At 41.9% G+C, this 24,971-nt stretch overlaps 1 protein-coding gene and 1 long non-coding RNA gene across 3 annotated transcripts in view; both read right to left on the bottom strand.

Annotated features, from left to right (window-relative positions):
* Window positions 1-24,932, bottom strand: part of RBPJ (recombination signal binding protein for immunoglobulin kappa J region) — a 143,842-nt gene extending 118,910 nt beyond the window's left edge. The window contains exons 1-5 of one of the 2 annotated variants that reach the window (XM_088163234.1): window positions 24,586-24,932; window positions 23,544-23,743; window positions 21,743-21,876; window positions 20,089-20,280; window positions 18,952-19,079 (exon numbers count right to left, since the gene is read on the bottom strand). In XM_088163234.1, the coding sequence (XP_088019360.1) occupies window positions 18,952-19,070 (119 nt within the window). In that variant the 5' untranslated portion in view covers window positions 19,071-19,079; window positions 20,089-20,280; window positions 21,743-21,876; window positions 23,544-23,743; window positions 24,586-24,932. The remainder of the gene's footprint in view (window positions 1-18,951; window positions 19,080-20,088; window positions 20,281-21,742; window positions 21,877-23,543; window positions 23,744-24,585) is intronic. The other variant, XM_088163236.1, reaches the window with a different exon arrangement.
* On the bottom strand, window positions 6,964-16,654 carry LOC148223894 (uncharacterized). The gene is made up of 3 exons (XR_015803048.1): window positions 16,541-16,654; window positions 12,101-12,684; window positions 6,964-7,586 (listed from the first exon to the last, which is right to left on the bottom strand). It is a non-coding gene; the product is annotated as an uncharacterized LOC148223894 (long non-coding RNA).
* Window positions 24,933-24,971: the final 39 nt, after the last annotated feature.

Raw genomic sequence — 24,971 nt, 5'->3', positions numbered from 1 at the left:
ACACTTTCTTAAAAGGAGGAAAGAAATAAGAATACTAAACCAAATATTTGCTCCTTATTTTTATATGACAATTAATTTAATGTCACGCCCCATGATGTAATTGCAACAAGATTTAAAGATATAGTTTTAATTAGCTTTTTTCACCTGCTGCATTCACTGCTCTGTCAGAGCTAGCCTCATGATTTTTTCTTGCAAGAATTTGAACATAATGGCTGAAGGCATTTGAGGATCAGGACAGCTTTTACATTTAAAAGTGAAGTGGTAGCAGCTAGGACAGTGTAATTTACCAGACCACCAGGGCCCACAGATTTCCAGTGTGGTGGGGTAAATCCTAGATTAATTTCCTAGCAATTGCTTTGTCTCATATTCGTGTCATTTTTTATTTCTGTCATCTGCATATCCTTTTCCTTTTTGCTCCCTTTTCTTTACCTAACCTCTTTGGTCTCAGATGGCATTCCTCACATTTTATCAGTGTAATGCCTTCAATACAAGAAACTTTACTGGTGCTAGCATTAGTTAACTGCATTTAAAACTTCTACAGAAAAATAACATTAATAGTATCTCCCTTTGTGCCTATTGTGAAATGCAAAGTATTTCTCCTGAGCAACATAGCCCAAGGTCTTGGCACTACAGCTTTTTCATATTGATCACAATTCCTTGCTGCAGGAATTCTACCTAAAAATTTATTAATCCCTGGCTTTTGTCTTCTTATTTCTCTCCAGAAAAGGAAATAACCTATTGCAAGAGACCAAAGATTCCTCACTGCCTAGGAGTCATGACAAACTCAGCCCTGGGGAGGAGCAGTGGCTCTATGTCAGCCAAAGTATACACTGAAATGCTGTTCTGGCACCTATAGTTTCCAAAGAAGTGTCATATGACAAAGATGTCACTTGGTACTTGATAGCTTAATCAAACCCTCAGGGATAGAAGCTGTTAATTATCTTGTAGTACAAAAACATTATTCCCTTCCCAAAGTGACATCATTTCAGTATGACAAATGCATCACCCTTTCACTTTTCTGACTCGAAAGCTAACACCAAATAGTTCATCAGCAGTGTCATTTCATCCTTAACAGCATTGTTTCTTAGGTGAAAAATATTGCACAAATGAAGAATATTGACATGAGCACAGAGGTGAAAGTCAGGCCTCTGAAACAGATTGAAGCCTCTCCCATCCTGCCATTCTTTCCTCAGCAGTTGTTAAGCAGCAGGTTATTCTCAGGTCCTACTTACCTAACCATGGCATTGGGATCATTTTCCCTGTCTACAGATGTTTAGTCCTCTGTGAGATCATTTGTCATATACTGAGTGCTTGACATTCTCCTTGGTTTTCCATATAAATGTGCTCTGCTGAGGGGCAAACTCAGTCTGGGTTTGCAGGGAGATCTCAGTTTAAACCAGCACAAACATTTTGATACATCCAGAAGGGCAGGGAGGTGCTGAGGGTTTGCACTCACCTTTAACTAATGGCTCTGTTTGCTGCCTGGCCAGATGTTGATTTCGTCTGGCTGCACCCAAGGGACATCAGCGTTCCTGAAGCATCTCTAGCTGTCCAGGAACACAGCCAGACTCCAGCAGCCACCCTCTTCTGGCAGAAGCATTACAGTCCGGTATTTGATTAAATTCCAGGTTTATGACCCAGAGAAGGCCCTGGGGGAGGCCTCAGCACGGGGCAGGCAGGTGTGTGTGTCCCCAGCCCACGGCCAGGCAGCAGCTGCCAGCGGGGCCCCTGCGCTGCTGGAGAGCCAAAGCGGCCCTGAGGGCACTGCCACCCCCAGGACTTCCACTTCACCCTGTCCAGGACCCCATTTCATTATCCCCTGGGGTCATTGGTCCCCAGCAGCACTGCAGCAGGAGCAGTGTCCAGCTCCCCACAGCCCTGCCCTGCCACAGGCACCATGTCCTGGTCCAGCCTCAGCCTGTCCCTGGTGCCCAGGGCTGGTGTCCCCAGGCTGGGGGGTGTCCTCTTGGCAGGGGTGGTGGGACAGGACCTGGCTGCCAGGCTCACCAGCAGTCAGCAACACTACAATCAGCACTATCCAAAAAGGGGGGCTCTTGCCAGCAGCCCGTCAGGCAACAAAAGCATCCTGGCACCATTTTAGCTGAGGAAAACAGAAAGAGCTCTTGGAGCTGCTGTAAAGCACCGACAGCTCCCAGTATGGCTTTCATTTATTTCTGAGACTGTCCTTACGTGCAGCCATTACTATGCAAGAGGTACATTTCAGTTGATACAGCTCCGTTTTTGCTTTTAGCTGGAAACTTCTTGGATATTTCAGAGGGTCTGGTTAACTAGGGTTTGCTGAAAATGGCTATTTCAGTGGTCATGGGACATGGTGCCTGGGCCAGCACCCCTGCATGAAATCAGCAGTTGTTATCCCAGTGGAAACTCTGCAGCAAAGAATCAGTTTGGGAACAATCCTTCTTGGGATGAGTGTCCCCTTTAAACATAGTGAGAAAACATCTGACTCCAAGAGAAACACAAAGCTGTCACACACGGTCCTCTGGAAATCCAGGCCCTTAACAAGCATACAGGCATTTAAACAAGGTGCAAGATTGGGCTTAGACAGTATTTGCACAGAGAAAGCAAGAGACACAGCACCCACTCCCAAGGAGCACTACAGCTTCTGGCAGCACTGTGCATGCCCTGCATAGTTCCTCAGTGGGGTGCTTGGGAAGAAGAAACAAGGCACGAGACAAAGGAGACACAACAGACTCTCAGCTTATAAAGCTTAACAAAGAGTTAAAAAAAAAAAAAGCAGGATGAAAAGATGGATTTTTGTCTCACTGTACAAACACAGAGGTTTCCTCCTTTCTTGTGGAAGTGAGAGCCATGCATGATCAAATATTGTCATGGAGTTTCATATCCCCCAGATTCACCCACTCATACAAGCATGTTTTGTACCACAGACCTGTGCTGCTCTCCAGCCACTGGCTTTTCTCCACATGGCTGGCAAATATCATAATGGCATGGGTACTTTGACAGTGGTTTAGTGTCCTACCCACACTTTTCTGAGTGATAGTAGAGAGAAGAAAGGGAAAATACCATGAATCAGTCTCCTCCAGCAATTCTGCTTTGCATGTAAGTTCAGAGAAGTTAGAAAAGGATTTCCTCTCCTACACAGTGCCATTTTCTCCTCATTCATATCTGTAGGTTTGTCCCAAGCTGCAAATCTATGATCTCACAATCTGTGGTTTTACCTTCACTTGTGCCTTATTGTTCAGCACTGCCTTATTCACTTAACCTGCCTTCATGACATTTAGCTCCACTGGTCTTCTAACTCAAGCAGTGCCATCTTGGCATGAATAGGCTACTCAACTGCACACCAGCACTCCTCTGTCTAGGAAGCCACTACACTGACTCACTGTCTCACAGGGTTTATTACAAGGTCCACTGCCGATGTTTCGGCACTCAGGGCCAATTGGAAGCTACGTGGCCATTTTAGAGAAGTGCTAAGCCACAGCTGCAAGTTTATGAGTTGGGCTTTGCAACATCCTAATGACAGGCACAGCTGAAAGCACACACAGAGGAAGCTCCTATCTGCTGGTGAGTGACCACACAGCTATAGATACAGTATAAGGAAGTGAGTAACAATAAGAAAAGTAAAAAAAAAAAAAAAAAAACCAGCAAAAAATTTGCTGGAATGAAGATACCTGGTATGTTTCACTTTGATGAAGTTCAAAGATGGGAAATTCAACTTTATGAAATCCAGCAAGGAGGAAATAAATACATATCATTGTAATAAGGTTATTAATCATGGAAGACTGAAGGTCCTGTTTAAAATGAACAGGCAAATAAAGTAAAGTTAATAAAGACTATCAGTGGAAAGTGAAACATCACAAAAAAGCTGGGTTATCAAAATAATTGATTTTTCAATGACAGTTTGATCTGCATTAGTGGGGGAGAAAAGTGGTTTTTGACAAGCAGCACCTGTAGATCAAAGCAGACTGCAGTTTATCCTCTCTTTTATTAGATTAAATCAGACTGCGTACCAATCCTCGGATATGGAGAAAAAAAAATTCCGTTCAGAGGATACCAGTTAAATTATCCTCTTAGCCTTTGGAGCCTTCCTGGATGCTGCCATGCCAGATCTCAAAGCTTCATTGGTGGTTCATCTTACTCCACCCTTCTTTCTCCTCATGCTTCTCAGCATTTGGTGCTGTCCTCAGTCATTAAGATATGTTTAACGTTCAGGTGACTTAAATTACTCCTTCATGACCTGACCATAGCCACCTCCTTCCCACCCTCAGCTAAGATGTAATACTTCTCAACAGATGAAAAGCATGTATGTCTTGTCTGGGATATGATTTACTTACGCCCCCCAGAGATGTTTCAGGGTGAGGTATTTTACTTTACCCTAAAGTTAAACAGGAGTAGGCATTTAGATACAGACTTACTTCATTTTGTCTTAGGGAAGAGAGAGATAGGATAACACAGGATTAACATGTGCATTATCTTACTCGTGCTTGGCACAGCCATAAGTTTTTACTATTCTTAAACTGTTCAGGTCCCTCATCACATGGAAGAGGAAGTGGGAAGTACAGTCTGCTTTTTGTGATTCCTTCCATGTCCTGACGGCCTTGTAGCTTCAAGGCTGATGCTTTAAATCTTTATATTCTTTTCTTCTAATTTTCCTCCCCAGAGTCTCTCTCTTTCCTCTTTCAGGCTTACCTGTCAAGCAGATCAGGAAGTGGTGGTAAGATCACAAGTCTTAATACTTGAATTACTAGCCAAGCATCAGCAAGTATCTGCCCACACACAACTACACATCTCCAGGAAGGAAGGGGTGAAACCACCTTAGATTGAAATCACAACCTTCCCGGCTGTAGCTCACAGTGTTTTGTAAGTAAAAATGCAAAAGACACATATAACTTGCCAAAAAAAGTTTCTGTCTTACCACTTAATGGTAAATGGCAACTAAGGGAGCCTAAACACAGTAAAAATCAGTTTCATATAGGGTGTCTCTTATATGATGAAGAACCTATAATACAGTGCTCTGTCTTTGTATTTTCCTATGCACTCAAAGGACATGCATCTGGAACGGTTACACATTTTCAGTGTTTAAAAACTAATTGCATATTTACTAGTCAACAGAAGTGAAACGAATTCAGTGTCCTGCATCAAAACCATACTTTGATAATCAAATGACACGTTTAACACTAGCCCATAGAATATAAGCTCTGACAGGTCTGCTCCAGCCTCCTCTCTCAGGTTCCAGTGAAATCCACAGTCTCATTCAGCCTTGGGTTAGACTTGAAGAACTGCACACAGCAAAATGGTGTGTGTGGGGAAAGGAGAGAAGAGCTGCAGCCAGCACATTGGACTGTGTTGCCTGACAGCTTTCCAGGCACAATGTTGAAATGCCCTGAAGGTGTTATAAAGGGATACCATGTTAAATAAGGCCACTAAATGGGTTTGATCTATTCTGACAGTCGCAGTTTTCCACAGCTAGAGGGAGGGAAACAAAGTGTCATATGGATCAGATCTCTAGGCACCATCCAGTTTACCCAACTTATTATTTCTTCTGTTTTTTGGGTTTTTTATCACAGGCATGGAAATTTATATTATTTCTTTCTTCTTTATTGTAATTGAAGATTTACATTCCTCCTCAATGTGGTCATTTGTCATAGATATATTTTGGGCTCCCATCCTCTAAAAGGCAAAAAAACCCCAACAAATCCCATATCATAAGCACTGTTCAGTCCCTCCCAGGATCAAGCAGTCTCACAGAGCAAGCTATTGCATGGGGAGGACTCTGTGATGTGCAGACCCCATCTGCCCCCAAAGTGTGTGTGCAGCACCGGGCCAGCAGCGTGCTGAGCCATGGCTCCGGTCCACGGGGACACTTTCCACTTTTATTGCTCTTGATTAGAAAAACATCCCAAATTCTAGAATTGACATTTAAGACTGAATAAAGTTCCAGTTTGGTTTTATCAGGACAAACTTTAAAATAGATTGTCTATTAGCCTTTGTTACTTTATTTCTTTTATGAGTGTGAGTGGGAAGAGCATTAAGGAAGGTTATAAATCAAATGCATACTTCTGGTGAGTGCAGGAAATCCTTTATGTTTCATGGAAATAGAAATAAATGTGGATCTATTTATATTGTCTACATTTTAAACATCATCTGAGGTAGTATTTCTAGAAGCAAAATTATCAGAAGAAAACAAAGGAAAAAAATTCCCCCCAAAATACAGTGGTGCCTAAAGCACTAACTAAAATCCATTGTCTCCCACACATATAAGACGGAAGAGACAAAACTCTCAGGCATTTTTGTTTTCTTTTGTTTTTGGGGGGGGCTGGGGGATAAAAGAAACACCATGGTGCTGAGATTTAAGAAAATTCTCTTAACACTGATAGCATGCCAGCATGTCCACTGGAAAATAATCTGTCCTTAGTGACTAATTCCCAACAGAAAACTTGGCTACTTGCCAAAATGTACATATCCTTTCATGTATGCAGGAAATCATTTTCAGCAAACCCAGAGCTGGCCTAGCAGGATGGGAGATTTTGAGCAAGGCCCCATTGATATATTCTATCAGAATGGGTTAAAACACACTCCAGGCAGCATGCTGTGGATGACACCAGCGAGAATTTAAATATGCAGTATAATGGTAAAGCAATTAATAAGAGCAGTTGCTAACAGTTGCACAACAGAGGAGTGTTTTAAAATTCCTGTGCTCTTTAACAATAATGCAGAGAGATGCTGTGAAGGGGAAGGGGGGGAAAGCCTGGCATGGAAGGGACATTCCTTCAGTTCCTCTCAAAAGTTTGAAAAAACCTCTGGATAGGAAAATACTGTTGAGCAGCCAATTCTTTCCACATTTGGCTAAGCCCAATGCCCAAAATACACAGAACACTACTTCACTTTGAAAGGATTGCAATACTCCTATCTGAGTCATCTGAAAGCAAATAAAATGAGACCTAAACAAATAAACCTAATTGTGCATGGAAACAAATCCAGCTCTCCAGCTTGGCCATGGCTTTATTTTTGTTAGTTTAAAGCCTACATATGCAGTTTTAGTGGCATCAGGAGTTATACAAATATTGACAACAAATTGCCAAATGTTGTTTTTTTCCCTTCAGTGCACAGTGTAAAGAAGCTGGGGTAATGCTTCTAGGAACCTTCCCCAGTGCACTGAACCAAATCACAGCTTGATGGGATCCACTCCAGCCTCTTCTCTGAAGAGTAGACACTAATGAGATTGAGGTTGTTGATTGTTATCGTCAGAGACTTTTATTTTTCACCCATGAACTCTGCTGAACACAAATCCAGGCTTTCGAAACGTAGCTCAAATGTTTGCACCATAGCCAGGGCATTGTCACATGCTCTGTCCTCCACCCCGTGATTTGTTGCTAGTTTGTGTCATCCTTAACCTGCTTCTGGTGGTTTGGCCAGGAGAGAAACAAATAATGATGACAACTGAGAAAACCAAGCTGCTCTCTGACATCGTTCTTTTAAAATGCTATTGCTACTTGCTGGCTGTGGAGAAGGGGCAGTTGCCTTGAGATAGAAACCACTGGTGAAATCCTGCTGTCATCTGTCAAAGGTATATTTCCATCAAGTTCGTCTGAGTCCTTAGCAGCTTGCTAGGAAAAATGAGAATATGTCAAATCTTGATCTGTCACTAGCCAAGGTTAGAAAATAGATATTTACATTTGACTTTTAAATGAAGCCCAGACTTTCCTCTTAGAGAGAGCCAATAAATTAACACATTTTCTTCCTCTTTGCTTCATGTTCACAAGACACCTACAACTTTTATTATTCTATCTGTCTGGATAACAAGGTTTTCATTTTTCAAAACCATACATTTTTAGTATCAGCAAAAAAGAAAAAGAGGAATTTTAGAACTGGGTAAATACTCTCAGACTTTTCACACAAGGAAGCCACAGAAATCAGACTCATGCATCCTCCTCAAAAGCCCGACAGTTAAAACACTTATCTACTGGATAGTACTGGAAAGATTAATTGATATTTCTGTTTCTTCTTATTCATCCAGAGAACTTACAACTTGGTTTTGTACATCTCAGTGATCACCTAATGATCAGGTTATTGAACACTCTACAATGCACTTCTCTTTCTCTCCTTTTTATCAGAAATTGCATTCTACACATAAGAAATTCCTTAAAGAGTTTCATCACAAGTTTCCATGAAAAGTTATCAGATCCAAGAAAAGGATCTTAACCTTTTAATTTCCAAGAAAGTTTTAGTGTTCAGACCCTTAGCAAAAAAGTTCTTGACTAATTGTAAACCTTGTAGCTCTGACTGTCATGCTATCCACTCTTCTGTTATTCTGGTGTTACCTGCTCACTGTATGCAGGAAGACCTCAGTGTATTCAGGAAGCCACATGCAGAAGCATCTGCCAAGGCTTTCTGTACTGCATTACTTATCACAGTGCAAGCATCCCCAAGCACTTGCACAGTAAAGGGTGGATCACTGAATCAGTGAAAGGGATAGTGGAAAGGCATGAGAACTTGGGGGGTTGTGAGAAAGTGAAGGAAAAAAGATCTTCTCTATTTCACTAACTCTGGACCTTCGTAAAAAATCAACACAATGCTTGGGACTGTTCATGCTGTGAGCAAACACTGAAATATGACAAGGCATCAAGGCATGTTGTGTTACACGATATTCAGGCAGCTGCTGTGATGGCAGTTTCAATCCACCAACTGGTGCAACGAAACAAATCTGAAATGTAAAAGCTAGATTTCCACCAAAATATTTCATTAATATTACATGCATGTAAGTCAGGGAACTCAGACTACTAATCCCCACAGCTACCCTAAGTCAGCCCTGAAGGACAAAGCAACAACACAGCTGCACAGATGTGGGCTCAAAAGATATTCTAGGTTTCAGTTTCCTGACTGAAGTATGCAAAATTTCTCTATCAATGTTTTGTTGGCGTATTATCTTTGAAATTTGTTGGAGGAAAACACATTGTTTTTCAGAGGAATGTAAGTATGAAATGACTGTATACCAACATATGAAGATAGCCAGATATAGCCAAATTGGTGTGAACACCTACTAGTGGAAAGTTTCATGCTGCAGAACAGCACTCAGCAATATGTTTTAGGTCAGAGGAGGAGAAGAGAGCTCAAACTTCTGTCCTTGACTGCAAACTGAGAGCCAAGGAGTTTCCACAGCGTATGCCACCCTTGAAACCTGGCCTGCACTTATAACTGTCCCATACCTGTCACTCGGAAGTTCCACTGGCCTGTCTGTCAGCACAGAGTTGGTTGGCATGAGCCCTCACAGCAACAGAGCCTTGCTTACTCAGCTGAAATACCCTGCAGCTCCCACACCATGGGGGAGGAAGCTGACCTACCCCCAAAAGTCACCCACCAAGGCAGGAGAAAGAAATACCTCCAAGTGAAAGAAGAGAGGAAGGAGGTGAGCAGGGTTTGTCTGATTTAGCAAAACACCTTCTCTTCATGGAGATGTCAATTCAAATCACTTTCAAATTTCCCTGGATTAAAGCAACAGGGAATAAGTAGAAGGGAAAGCAGCATCTGAAGCTGTCCATAAAACAGGGTAAGTGTGGGTAACAGATCAGGGGATGTAAAGGGCACCTCAGCAGCCTGCTTTCTGCTCACATCTCTTTTTCTCACATATTCACCCACTCTTCCTTGGGCTGGGCACCTGCTTGTTCACTGAGGCAAGTCAATTAAAACCAAATTAAGACTATCACAGACAGGAAGGAGACTCGGACAGCTACTACTTCCAGCTGGAACTGCAGAGGGGCACTGTGTGCTGTCCCTCCTGGCCCTCCCTCCCGCCGCCTTCTGCACCCTCCAGGTCCCATGATATGGGGATGACAGTCTCCCACTGCAGCACACAAACTGCCCACTAGCACGACAAGGCAACTGGCATTTCCCACCCTGGCTGCCACTGTGGGTGGTCATGTTGGTGTCTGCTCACATTTGCACTGTACTGGATGCTGTGGAGTGTACAAACTGTTCCATATGGCATGTGGAGGGAGAGAGCCATGCTAGCAGTGCATTACAAAGCTGCATATATGTTACCATATAGAGCCCCTGGTCTGTATTTGTCTTAGCGTGCCCACTAGAAGGATAAATGAGAAAAATCCTACTTCTCAGTTGATGAAAGTGCAGGAAGAGTGGCTGCTAGCAAGACTCTGTGCTTTATCTTGGGGTTTCCACCTGTCACCCTTCTGCTTGGTATTTGTCACATGCTTAACTCTCTTAAGGTCTTAATTTTTAATTTAAATAGCTTTTACTCCTTAACTTTCTAGGCTACCTTCTTATTTAATATCTGATCTTTTCCAGCTAATTAGTTTTCTGCTATTTCTGAGACACTGTCAAGTTATTTACCTCGCTGAAGTGACTTAAGTTCCTCCCCCCACGCCCCCATCCGCCCCCTGTCTGTCTGGTTTCCCCCTCTAGTCTAGCTGAAGTGACAAACTCTCTCCCCTAGCCAAACATTTGTTTTTACAAGGTATTTTTATACCATCACCTCTTCCCTGCATCTCCCCCGCCCACCCACCACAAACATATGCTGTAGTGGGAGGACATACTGGTTTCACATAATTTGCAATGTTAAGGTGACAAATTTCCCCTCCTTCAAGTATTTATTTTTTAAGGTCTGGTTTGTAAAATGCAAATGGTAATGGGTTAGTTTCTCTTTGCCTTTTTTATCCTGTGTCTGGTGATGTACTTCTTCACTTAGAAGTCAGTGGAAGAGAAAACAAAAGCCACTTGATATATACTATTCAAAACCTATTTATGCTATAATAAGATACAAAAATAGACAAAAATAATATTGTCTAGATTGATAGATTTCTTTTATTCATCTCAAGAAATACAGGAATTATGATAATTTCCGAGAAAGTAGGCAAATATAACCACTTTACTGACTTCATTAGGTGGTCACAGAATGTTTTTCTCTGTATTAAAATCCACATGCAGTCACATTCACGCAGTAAAAACAACCTCAAGTGCACTAAGGTCAGGCTTGGAACCATGGAAAACATGACTGTGGCCTTCATCATACCCAATTAGGGGTACATGTACTCCACAGTGATTCTGGTGTGGTGGATAAATGCCTAAGCCAGCTTTGAAGCAGGCAGAGACAATCTAGTTAAAACAGCACAGAGCCCAAACTGGGCTCAGCCACTCTAAATATTTACCATATCCTGAGCTGGATCTTGCAGGGGCATGCATAGTACCACAATTGGAGAACTTCCAGTACCTACATTCACCACTGCAAAGCAAGGTCTGATGTGCTAAACATCCTGGTCATTCTAGCAGCATACATGCATGGAATGGGTCAAATTAAGGCTGTTTATAAAAATGCTGAGTTTATGTGGCAGGATGACTGAAAAATGCTTTTTTATATGGACACTGTATCTATTCAGCGCACACCATTAGCCTTTTTGAAGTGGGATAAAATCTTATACCTCATTCTAAGACCAAATTTAATAATAATCCAGAATGTAATCTGCATTTTAATTCCCATTTTAGAACTTTCAGTGCAGTACAAAACAACAACAAAAAAAGTATGCACCAATAATGCATCCTTGTTTATTTACTTGTGACTCATGTAAGAAGGGCAAAGAAAGATAAATTTGAAAAACAAAACAGGGTAGGTCAACTCACTGCCAGCAGCAGCAGGGGAACAAAACGGGAAAGTCCTAAACAGTGAAATTTATTTACACTGTGCAGCAACAGGCTCCAGAGGACAAATTGTTAGCAGAAGGAGCCACTCATAACACGTGCAAAGCTTCTCTCAAATCAAACAGATACGGCTGTCACTGTGGGAAGCCAAGGAGCAGAGAATGAGAGAGAGAGGAAAAAGCCCTCTCCACAGACTGAAAACATTGTGTAGTTAAGGGTCTCAGAGTAGAACACGGGCAGTGCCTTCAGTTTCACTGTGGTTCTAGCAAGGTCATCTGGGGGAAATGTCTGCAGAAAACCACCAGAAGTGAGCTAAGCAAACGAGAAGGGAACAAGCAAGTTTCGCAGTAAAACGTGTGGAAGTGGGAAGGGGCTGGTTGTCTATTCCACGAATTTTCAGAGACTGCCTCCTTTTGTATGCTGAGGAAAAACGAGTAGAGGGCCACTAGACCATCAGGGAGGAGCCACTCACCCCAGCTGTTTGGGGATAGTTTGGCAAGGAAGAGCCATCCTCCAATCATTCTGGAGCTATCAGCCTCCAGGGCTCTGCTGGAAATAGTTCAGGGCAGTGCTGTTCTTCTGGCTCTTAACTCATCGCCAAACCCCTGCACGTACTCAGAAGCAGGTGATATTTACTTGGCAGCATGTTCTTTTCTAGAAAAACAACATGAAATCCTTGCATTAACACCCTTCTGTTGGGTAGAGATGCAGCCCTTTCCTGTATGCCAATGCAGACTAACAAGTGACCTCTGCATCTCAAAAGAAGCATCCAAAAATGTATGTGCTAGTCCATGAGGAAAATATGCACACACATGAAGAGACTACTTCTCTCCCCTCTGGGTCACTGGACAGTTTCCTGTATTAGACATTATCTGAACATTCACTCAGCAGTTGGACATGGCAAAACCTAGCCTGAACCTATTCTCACTAGTGACAAACTACACAATATTTCACTTTTCCCATTTCTCTCCCCCTTAAAAGCAGCAGTAGAAAAGAGAAACGTATCTTTGAGTCTGATCTTTTGTCTTCAGTCCAGGTCACAGATCTTCTTGCCTCCTAAAAATAAGAAATCTATTTTTATACTCAAGTGACCACAGCCCATGTGTACCTACCTACCTGAGATAGCCATGCACTGGCCTGCTCAGGTCCTGTTACCAACATAACTGCATCAGTGTGAGCTTGGCACCAGCTGCAGAAACCATCTATGCAGCTAAGGAAATGGTTGGCCAAGCAGCCACAGTACCAAACTCAGTGTAGGCTATGTGGATGCATCCAAAACCTGGCTCAAATACATCTGCAAACACAGGTATTAGCCTATCTTATTTAATGTTTTCAAAATGTTCAGAGATTCTGGGTGAAAGATGCTGCATCAGCACAAAAGATTCCCAAGCAGTAAACAAATTTTGCTGGACCACTGCCTTTGCTCTGATTTGCTTCAAGTAAATGCAGTCATTTATTGCATGTTTCACCTTCTTGTGGAACAGATGCTGTTTGCAAGGAGCCAAATAACAGACAGACTCTCAGTCCTCCTGAGATAATACCTCTGGCTAGCAGCATACATAGCTGCCCTCAGAGGCCAGCATGTCACTGAACAGTTGGTTTATTCTAAAACACTGCATGCTGTAGGTGTTTCCAGCTGCTTCATGAGGTGTTTCTGTCAAAACCCATGTTCCTGAGCAGCCTGTGTAGTCTGAGCCGTGTTTTATACCTGCCCCAGGAAAAGCAGTTCTTTCCATATCACATACCAGAAAATTTAGAGAGAAATGACCAGCTCTTCAGGGAAGGCCTGAAGTAGGGTAAAAGCAGAGGCTTTGAGAGTTCATAACACTGCTCATCTTAGGAGGAGAACATCTCTTTGAGAACAGGGAAGGATATGAAGAAAACTATAAATAGAGGAAGACCACAAGGAAGTCAAAGGGTGCTGGACAGTCAAGACATACACAATGAACAAAATGCAAATACTGGCTGGAAAAGCACTGAGGAATTTATATTTCATTTAAAACACAGTAAGCCAATAAAAATATTCAAAGGCAAAGGTAGATATGGCAGGAGCCAAAGGAATTTTTGGTGTAGGACTGACAGAGGACTGAATGGAAAGTAAAGAAAGCAGGACTGCCGCAGGCTGTAGGAATTTGGCTGCAAGAAGTCCTGTCTGAATCACGCTGCTCACCACATAACGGGCAGTGTTAGAGATGAGGGCTGAGAGCACCGTGAAGCTGCAAAAGAGAGAGAAGCTGGAGCAACCTTTGAAATAGACAACACTGCTCCTCCAAAATACAGAATAGGTTAAGATAATACCTATATTCTGTATAATGTACTTTTGGAGAACGTGAGCCAGACGCTTACTGGTTTAGACATCTGTAGAGTTTGGTGACTTTCATTGTCTGCAAAAGAGCTGCTCTCAGTTTACACTAGCTTAAGCTTTGTACCGCCCTCTGCACTCAGTATTACCCATCTTAGATTTAACCATGTAACAGCTTCAAGAAAGAGCAGAAAGTCATGCCAATCCAGCCAGGAATTCCTCTGTGCTCTGTCCCACTCAGAGAAGTTTTGGATATCACAAACAGATTACGACAGATGGTGGCACACACAGATCCCTGTGCTAAACTAAAGCCCAGCAGCTGAGGATCATCCTATATATCTGAGAAGGTAGACTCACATCTATTCTTCCATTTCAACTTTAGAAAGTTTGAGGAGAAGGAGCTGGGGGTTGATGAGTGTTTGTTTTTTTAATCTTTAGCCGAACTGTTTTCTTTTATTCTAACATGCTGTATTTGCCTGGCCAGTTTAGTATAGATACAGGTTTTTCATGCACCACCAAACTACCTCAGGCAGCTTGCCCCACTCTAAAATAAAACAGAATAGAAATATCACTACCTTTTCGTCAAGGCTGAACAGTAGGAGCTGCTTCCACAATGGCAAGGTACACTCAACTAGGCAAACCCTATCTGGTCTATGTGAAAAGAAGCTCCCCATCGTCCCTGGGCTCTGCACTTGAGGAGCTGTTTGCCTCAGTGTAATGCAGAAAACAGTTATTGCACCTGCACCACACTGCCTGTAAGAACACAGCCTGCTCCAGAACTCACACTACCAATCTGAGCTCCAAGAAGTGGGGACAAAGCAGAGCACACTTAAGGAGCTGGTGTGATGAACAACAAACAAGTGTGAGTGTGGCTAAATGGAAACGGAGGACTCTCTATTCCTATGCGTACTTATGTGTTCAAGAAAAAGCTCTTACTCTATTTAACAGGCTGTATTTGGTGACTGACTTGAGGATCACCCTCTCTTTAGACAAGTACATAACATCAAGTGTTAACAGGAAGCAAGAAGTGTGGGCAGAAAGCAAATGGAAAACCATGGCCACTCATGTAGTCTGTACAAGTCTGGTACCCTAGTAAATGTGTAAAAGTGACAGCAGCTTTTGCAGGAGAGAATTGATTACCCAAAGGCAAGTAAGGTAATCTTGTCATTGGTACACTCTACAGGCACATGGAAGTCCACCAGTGACTAAAACTTGGATCCTTTGCATCCCCATGAGTGTTGTAAACACCTAACTATTGGCTAGTTTTGGGGAGGGAACAAATATTTCCATATCTTTGCACAACAAAACCTTCAAAAGATTTGTTTTCATCCCTGTGTAAAGAAAGAAACATAATTTTATACCTCAGAATTTCAAGGAATAGAATGATTGTTTACGACACATGTTTGTAAAGAAAATAGTGCAGTTACGTCAAAGTTCATAATTTACCCTTACAGTACAAAGGTAAAGAGCCTTCAAACTGGACTGTTGAACTAACAGCCAACGACAGCTACATTTTAACCCTGAAAAAAAAATAAAAATTTGACCATAGCTATAAGGAGGCCTACTTGCCCCATCTACTGGCCATTGGGGAGAATGGATTTACACTACAATTAAAAGCATTACCACCGAGGCCACAATTCAGTCAATTCTCAGGTTATCAATTCTAAATTTAAACACATGCATAAGTGCTACTGAGGGTACTAAGCACAGAAGTGCTCTACCAAACTGGAGCCTAAGGCCAATTATTTAGCATGAAATAACAAAGATAAAAATGTATTATTTTCAAAGGAAATGCTAGGGCAGTCTATTCAGTAACAATAGTTTGTTAACCTTTAAAAATTAAATAAATATGCCTTCTTTTGTTCTGAAGTGGACCAAGGTAAGTTAACGGAACTGCTGTCACAAAGCAGCCATATATACTGCAGCTCAGTAAGGTCATCATAACGTTACCATGCCATCTTATGGATTTTTAAAATAAGTATTTGTTTAATAAACAGTTAGATAGCAAGTTAGGCTCCCTAAAGGCCTGTTGACCTTATATTTCTCTTCTCTGCATGCAGTGAATCCATTTTTTTGAAGTGGGTCTATTCCTTTGAGGCAGATGCCTTAAGTGAAAAAAAAGTTTGGGTTGACTTGATGGGACTGTTTACACTACTCTAGGAGGAAGACTTGCTGATTTCTCTCATTTTGCACATGCCTCACTCTCATCATGTTCTTCAAGGGCAGTGCCTGTGCTACTACTGCAGCATCCCTCTGCCCCATGACCTCCCATGCTGGTTGCAGGTTCATCAGATGTGCCTAGAGAAAAGCTGCAGCCAAGGGAAAGACTATCAAATACCCTGGTAGCATGTTTCCCACCAGGTAACCCAATATATCTGCAAGCTGACTCCCATGAGATGTTACACACAGCCATCTCCCTCCATGCGACCCCAGCAAGCCTCTGACAGTCTGCTTAGGCAGATACTCAGTATGTAACTGTATTTCCTGCAAGGCACACAAGCCTCCTGCTCAAAGGACTTCTGAGTCTTGTAGATTCTAGGCAGACACAGGACTATCAGCATGTCTACCTAGGCCCAGGCATCAAAGTTTAGAGTGGAGTTATGGTCATACCACAACAGAGAATGACGAGCCATCTTCTTCAACAAGCAGAGCAAAATTGTCTTCAGGAAGTACAGGTGCCATCCTCTGTTCTGAGGAGCTGTGACCTTAGTTACCCAGGAAACTCTGTAAGAATAAAATGGCCACAGCAGGGAATAGACTCTAAAGGAGGAGAGGGAACAGCATCCCATCCCCACTGAGGCTTATTCAACTCAGGGGAAAAACCTGAAAAGCTATTATAACTACATTTAAATATATCATGTCTATATCAGACAGGAAATCATTGACACTAGATCTAGACTTGCTGGTAAACCAAGTGATGGGTTGTACATGAAATTTCATAAAGTACATGCACTATTCTGAGGATCATCACAAAAGGTTTGCTTAGCATCTCCCCAGAAATCTATTTCAGGATGAGTTTTGCCTTAAGGGGATGGTCAAATGTTTCAGAAGCCACTCGAGTCCAAACTCTAAAATGCAAAAAAAAAATAAAAAATACGGACAACAGAGCCTTGGTACAAATGCCTCCACAGCCTCACAATTACAGTGGAAGCTGGGATCCAGCAGTTCTAGATTACATCCCTAGAGGTCACAAAAAGGGCCAAGAGATTTTTCAGCTGGAGCATGTAACATCTAGCACCTCAGTTATCTAGGGACTAAGGTAAAAGAAATACTGTCAGCGTCCAGAAGTATCTGCAAGGAAAGCCCACTGAAGACAGGTCCTGAGGGCTACCTCTCCGAGTTCTCTGAGCATCACAAGCCTGCTGAGACGTTCCTCACGGGACACAACCACTTGGCATACTTGCAGTAGACATCAGGGGAAGCAAGCAGCTGACAACTAAGGTGTCACTTAGGACAGTGCACAGAGATGAGGACTACAGGCAGTGCCCAGAACTGCTTGCAGTGCAAGTTGGTTTCCTGAAGAGCAGATATTTTGGGTGTCCTGTATCTAAGCTCACCTGACTTCCTCAATAATTCCTCATCTACATGGGACAAGTAGCACCACTTAAGAGTACTTCAATTCTTCAGCCTATAAAACACTGAGCAGTAGAAGAAAGGCCAGTATTTACACCTGAGGAAACACGTGCCAACTCTGCCTAGGCTTGTGAATTCATGCACAACTCTCCACGAAGAGACCCATGAAGAGGCATGAATGAAGACCTACCCAGAGAAATATAACCCACAACAACTGAGGATTCCACTCTTCTGAGAGGATGCACAACATTTAGCTCCCTGAGCTTCAACCCTGTTGTACTGGGAGGATCCCCAGAGAGCAGCTGGTCATGAAGAAGGTGCTAGAAAAGGAGCCATATCAGACAGCTGTGAGAGAGGCAACACTGCTGAAAAAGACACTGAAAGGATGCTGGCGCATTTTTAATGGCCAAGAGTAGTACTGCTCTCAGAAATAGCCTCCACAGACAAGAGTTAGACTTCATTAATTCTCTAGTTCTTCATGGCAGACACCTTTAACAGACCAAGTTCTAGCTTATTCAGCTGGGAAAACCCAGTCTGTTCTCTATATAAAACCAGATTTAGACATCTGACATCATGGGCCCAAAGCTTATTTTATCAATCCAAGCTGATAAATAATCCTGAAACTGGAAAAAGCAAATGCTTGGCAAGAGCTTTGAATATAAACCAGGCTCTAAGTGAAAGCTACAACAAAGACTGCAAACAAACCTTTTAGTCTTTCTTTCACTGTTGCCACCAATGTACATAAAACAATCCTTATCCCACAACTTCCCATCTCTGCCCCATTTTCAGCGTTCAGAAACAATCCACAATTCTTATTTGCATTGCACTTGACAGATTGAGGACCCTTTTTTTCCTTTTTGTAAAACAAGGTGAATGAAACATCCTTGTTCTTCATTGTGAATAACTATATAATTAATTACGTTAGTTACATACAGTACCTTTGAGAGGGGAAAATACAGCACTATTGTCTGAAAGAATTTTCTTAGTTACATAACAGAACTAAATACATTTTGTGTCCCCTTTTAACTTTTACTTTTTCCTCGGAAGAAAGTCTACACTCTTCAGCTTTGTTTTGGGGGTTTTGTTTCTTTCTTTTTTTGTTTGTTTGTTTGTTTGTTTAGTAATAAGAATAATGCACAAGAAGAACACAAGGACAAGGTTCTCTAGAGACTGAACCACATATTTCATATCAAAAGAAAATTTGTTTCACTGGAAAATAAACAGCCCAGAAAAATGCTAAATGAGAAGTTTCACTCTACATCTAGACACCTAGCAATTATCCAGCTGACTAGTCCCTGTTTTGTAGGGTCTTCTGGAGTGCAGGAGTAACTATATCTTTAGCAGCAGACATACTAAAATTCAAGATAAAAGAAATACGCAAAGCAACTAGCGTATCACTTCTTGCTACTACCACAAGCATTAAAAATATTCTTAAACATGTCACTCACCAGGAAATAAACATCAGAAGGAACTGGAAATCACTGCTTCGCCACCGCTCAGCTCTAACACTGTTGCTTTCCACCTCCTTGCAGAAGTCCGGCTGCACCTTTCCAAGCACCACCTGCATCAGGGCACACTGGAACGTCCCCCAGGCTCAGCCAGCTCACTTTGACATCAAACTAGGCACAGGTGCTGGAATCAGCCCAGGGGCTGAGTCCCAGCTGGCACATGATTTCCAGCTCAAGGGAAATAAGAGCGGAGTGTCTGGAAAGACCTCATGTATAGAGGCTTTCCAAATGTGAGCAGCCCTCCTTCAGAGAATTAGAAATACTGACTAGGCTGAAGATCAATAGATGGTGTGGACTGTTTGAGGTGTCCTGGAGGGATGATTCTCTTGTTGTGGACTGGGCTGGGCTGAGCAGCCCCCGTACTTTTGGTGGTGAGTTTGCACAAACATAACTGTGGCTCTTGCTTCACTGGGTGGAGAGAGACGTGACTACCACTCATGCCCCCTGCATGGTTGCCTTCCCTCTGCCAAAGCCCTTCTATCAGCAAGGCTTCAAAAGGGAGTATGGCTGATCGGTTCAGAAATAGCTCCTCACCTCCCCTCTTCAGACACCTCTTTGAAAGCCTGTTCCATCCATACTTTCACTAGGAGCCTATTCCTTTATCTGTGGTGGGAAAAGCAAATAGACCTCTCTAGATTTTCTTTGCTTTCAATAAGAGAGTTCACAGAACAGGCCCTGCTCAGGTAAAGACTAAGACTTCACCACGACCTTCCACTTCCTTAAGAATACTACAGGCTGAATAGAGCCTCCTAACAAGACAGATGAATCCAGTCACTGGCATGCAGATCCCAGCGTTGGTGCCCTCAAGAGAGAATAGAGACTTACCCTAGCATTTATTTATTATGTCATCTAAGTAATGCACAGAAAAGGGACAAAGGTGAATCCTTGAATCACTGTAAGGATGTTTTTTTCTCCAAGGCAGGTGTGTTAAGTCCAGAGATACCAATACCATAGTCCCTGGCATATTCTAACGAGCTTTGCACCAACACACACAATGATGTTTCCACCTACACTTCAGACAAGTAGGTACTGATTCTGCAGTGCTCCCAGAGATAATAATCTTGTGTACTGACTTACCTAAATTTGAGGAACTAGCTACAGGAGACCACGTAATCCTGAGACACCTTCACACCGAATAATCCTTAGCGCCTTGATCTGACTCGGAGTTAGCCCTGCTTTGAGCAGAGAATTAGATTAGACGACCTCCAAGTGTCATTTCCAGCGTACAGTCTGTGATCTTGTGATACAACTGCTTTTGAGATAGCACATCTGTGAACAAACAATGGAAAGACCTCAGATTTGAGACTGGGGTTCAATTAGAATTAACATAATCCTGGCAAAGATTTTTGATGACCCTTGTGATCAATGAAATGCAAACACAGTAAAAAACACTGGACAGATGCCTAACATTCAGAGAAGACTTGTAGGATTATGTTTTCACTTTGTTTGAGGAAGGATATCCTTTCCTGTGCATAATTCCTCTTCAGAAACTCCCTATCACTTTCTACAACAGCAAATGTACAGCAACATTGTACTAAACATAATATTTCCCTAGATATCCAGAATCTGCAAATATAAGTGTATATATTCCTTACTATGTAGGAAGTATCACTGTGATGTTTTCTGTGATGTTACAAGATGGTAAAGCCACTTTGATGAGGAAGACTTTCAACATAACAGCTAGCATTCAACACAGAAAAATTCATAAGAAGCTGTCCATAAAGAATACACACTTGGAATATGCAGGTAATTTTAAGGGCTGTTCCCTGCTGTGTTTCGGGAAGAGAACTTTAATGGTAATAGGATAGTCAACACATTAACTAACACTAGAGAACAGAGGGTATGACTCCTATGTCCACCCAGGTAAAATTAGCAAAGCAGACGTAAATATTATCATACCCCTTGTATACAGTAGAGGTATGGTTTCATAAGCATTTCATACACAAAGGAGGCTATTTATCCAGAACACAGTCTTGAAAATGTCAGACATTATTTTCAGATATTTAGGATCTGATAGCCCTCCTCGGGATCTATTTCAGGACAGAGTGAAGAAGATTGCTATACTGTTAGTAGGAACTACAATTTTTTCCTTGTTTTATCTCAAAAACTGCACAGGAGACAAAATTGCTGAATCCTGAAAGAATTAAGCGATTGTAGATATTTGCCCTAAGAGCCATGTTACTAAGCAAGGCAGTGCTAAGTGTCTCTTTGGAATGAAGCTGGTTTTGTGATTATGCATTTCTGTACTACCAGCAGATCGCTTAACATGGACACTTCTGGTACTGGAACTGTCATCCTGCAAACATAGGTAGAAAAAAAACATCTGGGAGATGAGAAACTTTCCATAGATTCAGGGCTAGAATTAGAACCTGGTTGTGAAGATTCATGGTAGTTTCAACGGAGAGCTGCATGCCAACTTATTTTATCTTGAAAGACAGAAAGTAACAGGAACAAAACATCTTTTGCTCTTCTGAGACATAGAGATGATCAGAACTTTAGCTAGACCATGCCATCACAGGAAGATTCCTAAAAAAGGATGGGCAGAGTGACTGATGGTAGACAGGGCACGAAATGGGATAAAGATACCCTTAGAGTTTTTAGGATCCAACAGGGCATACAGATCATAATCCAAGTAGTTTCTAAAGAATGTGACACTTCACGAATTAATCACAAAGTGCCATCAACGTCATTCAACTAAAACTGGTGGCACAATTGAAAAATTATATTTTACCTTTAACTGTATCTCTTCTGTGATTCCAAAGAATTGAAGTAAAGGGAAACCTCTTATGTTCTTCAAAGCAGTCATTATCTGAGTGTCATACCTGCCTTGTCAGGAGCCTTTCTAAGCAATAGACACCCAATGACCTGTGAAAAACAGAACTGGGTGTGAACGCTGTTGCACCCCACTAAATAATTTTGCTAATGAATGCAGATGTGACAATTCACTTAATGACATTTTGCCAATTGGACTTGCTCACTGCATTTCTTCTTCTCCAAGTCTGATGAGTGATGGTTTTTCTGACTAAATAAATCTATCCGTGTGTTCTTGTACTATTTATGGCAATTTTCTATTAGCCAAGCCTGGTTCTTATGAGTCAATAATCAGTGACAAAAGAAAGGACGATTATTAACTTCTGAGCCTTTGAAATAAACTGATAGAAGCGAACATTCCTACCTGGACTGGGGAGGCAGGTCACTCTCTGATGTTCAGGTACTTCTAACAGAATGTTTAATTTTATGTGCATCATGATCTATCCAGACAGATGGAGTATGAGAATGTCCAGGTACTTCTTTGGAAAATATCTGTCTACCTGTTGTTCTTTCCATAAAAGCACATAAGAATCATAGCAACTATGACATAAAGAAAAGTGGGGACAGTGAAAAGTCCCAAGGTGGAATACGTCAAAGTATTAATTGTACTACCTAATCAGGTAACCAGCTTGTCAACCTGACAAAAATTCAGGAGATATATTCCCTCTGGACTTTAGCAAAGCATTTGGAATGGTGTCACATGGGAAACAATTAGTAGCTGCAAGGACTGTAAGCCAAGCATGAAAGTAGCTAAAAGCGGAAATGACAAATGGGAAGTCATTGGCCTGGCTGGATTTTACTGGTGGCATTCCTCAAAAGACTGTTCCAGGACAAATTTAACATAATTGTTTGGCACAAAAATCAAAGTATACTAATGAAATTTTCTGATTAAACAACTTGAGAGGCAATGTCAGAGCAAAAGAATAGCTGGAACAGTAGCTATGGGACAAAATTTAACTGCTAAGTGCAATAAGGAATGACAAGTTTTTGAAATGAACCAAAAGCTTATCAACTGAAAGCAACCAGGACAAACTCTGAGACATATTGCTAGGATTGCCAGACTTCAGGTATGGGAATGTGTCCCTCAGATCCTCACAGTTCCTTACAGGCTCCTTCATTTACTGATGTTGCTTTGATCCAGAAGCACAGAGAGGTAGGCAGGCAGCAGAAGCCACAAAATCACACAACCCATGTTAAAAAAATACAGAAAATGCGAGTAGAAATGTCCCAAAGGTTCTTAGGTGGGACATAGGATTTTGGATTGAACTATAAGAAATTCTTTGTTATATGGAACATCCAGCAAGCTCACATCAGCCACTCACAGGATAACTGTAAGAACCAGAGGAGGACAGAAGCAGACAGTGAATATTCTAAGATTAACTGTTTTCCAGGCTTCAGAGGACTCCTAATGGTACTGATCAGCCAGAAATGGCACAAGTTACAATTCTTGCATGAACCTTCCTGTAGTGGTGAGGAGCTATGGATCTAGAGCTGGCCTGCCACAATCACTGGCACCCCAAAATTCATATAGAATAGATAAAGGAGCAAATACTTCCGGTTAACATGCACAGTTGTTTCTCTTCATTCATAGTGGAAGAATACATTCCTAGACTGTGCCTGAGCCATCCACTTGTGGGTTGCTGAGAACTCCTCCTACAGGAATTTCTGAAGTAAAGGGAGCACCTTCCTCCACTACCTTGACTGGCACTGCTGATACTCACCCTTCTGAATTATGGAAAGAATCTGATAGGAGCTGTGACCTGGGGCCTGAAAGACACTTTTCAGCATGAGGTCCTCTCCAGCACAAATGATTCTGTGATGTTTGGCCTCTTAAGGTAGGCTAGAGCAAAGGACAGCTATATAATTCCTCCTCCTTTGTCTTGCCTAGGAACTTTCTTTATAAAGGTTTACTTCCCATCTGCTGGAGAGGAAACAAAAGAGGTCAAGAGGTATCCCAATTTGCTCTGTGAGCTGCAGAGCCTACAAAGGCTGTATGTCAATGGACTTCTGTCCTATGCTCCTCATGCTCTCATTCAACTGAATGCTGTCTCCTGCTGCACATCCATCACGCCACTTCCAAGTGTTCCTCTGGGGCTACAGGAGGAACACTCTTCCCCAGAAGTATCTCAAGTTCTTTCTCACCTCCTTTCACTGTCCCCCAACCTCCACTGCTCAGTACTTGTAACTCTTAGAAGGCTTTCAGTTGCTTTTTTGGCATGCCAAGGTCAGAAGGGAGGACCCATTATTACAAAAAATAAGGGAAATAGCAACTCAAAATATTGAAAATTGCTGAGTCTCAAAAAATTGCTGAGGCACCTTGGCCACCAAAAAAAGCTAACCAATCTTCTGCCTTTTTGTACAGCTCTACGAAACATTCATGTTACTCATACTTGCAGTTCTTCAAAAAAAATATTAGTATTGTGAAAAACAGATGAGTTTTCTGTTTGTCTCCCAAAACATAAAATTTCCATTCTCAGAACATAGTATTTCAGCAGTACAAAGATCTGTGAATTCTCATTGTTATTTTCTTTTGGAAAAGAGTCTTCAAAACATTTTAAGTTCCTAGAACCAAAATATCTGATTCTCACACAAATTCAGACCAATTTTTCCTAATCTTGAAGAAAACTTCTCAGACAAGAAAAAAAATATTTCTAGAGCATCAAAACCCCACACTCCTGTATTTACCTTCAATTGCAAAGAAGGGGAGCACTACTTATGGCTATTTTACAGATGGAACTGAAGCTCAAAGGCTAAATTACTTACCTGCTGCCAGACAAAAGCGTGGTGGAATATGGAACTGATTACAACAGTCCTATTTTCCAAGACAGTGACTTAAACACTGCACCATTTTTCTTGCAAGGCCCACACAGTCTGCACTATGGAGAAAGAGACCTCAGATCAGAGATCTGACCTAAGCTTTGACCTGAACTTTGTGTTTTGCTCTCACCTGTTGTAAATTGTCCATATAGAAACAGTGTATATTCCACAGCACTTTCTCAGAAGCTGGAGAATAATTTCCTTTCACTAGCAAACATACTTTTTGGGCTGTGTGGCACAACAGAAAAAGCCAATACAGCTTTTCATTTACTGCTGCATCTGCATGTTAACATGAAGGTCAGTAGGAGTGTACACAATACAGAGAAAATGAG

This window comes from Sturnus vulgaris, chromosome 4 (assembly GCF_052056855.1).
Source record: "Sturnus vulgaris isolate bStuVul1 chromosome 4, bStuVul1.hap1, whole genome shotgun sequence".
Taxonomy (NCBI): Eukaryota; Metazoa; Chordata; class Aves; order Passeriformes; family Sturnidae; genus Sturnus; species Sturnus vulgaris.
This window is presented reverse-complemented; position numbering and strand designations above follow the sequence as displayed.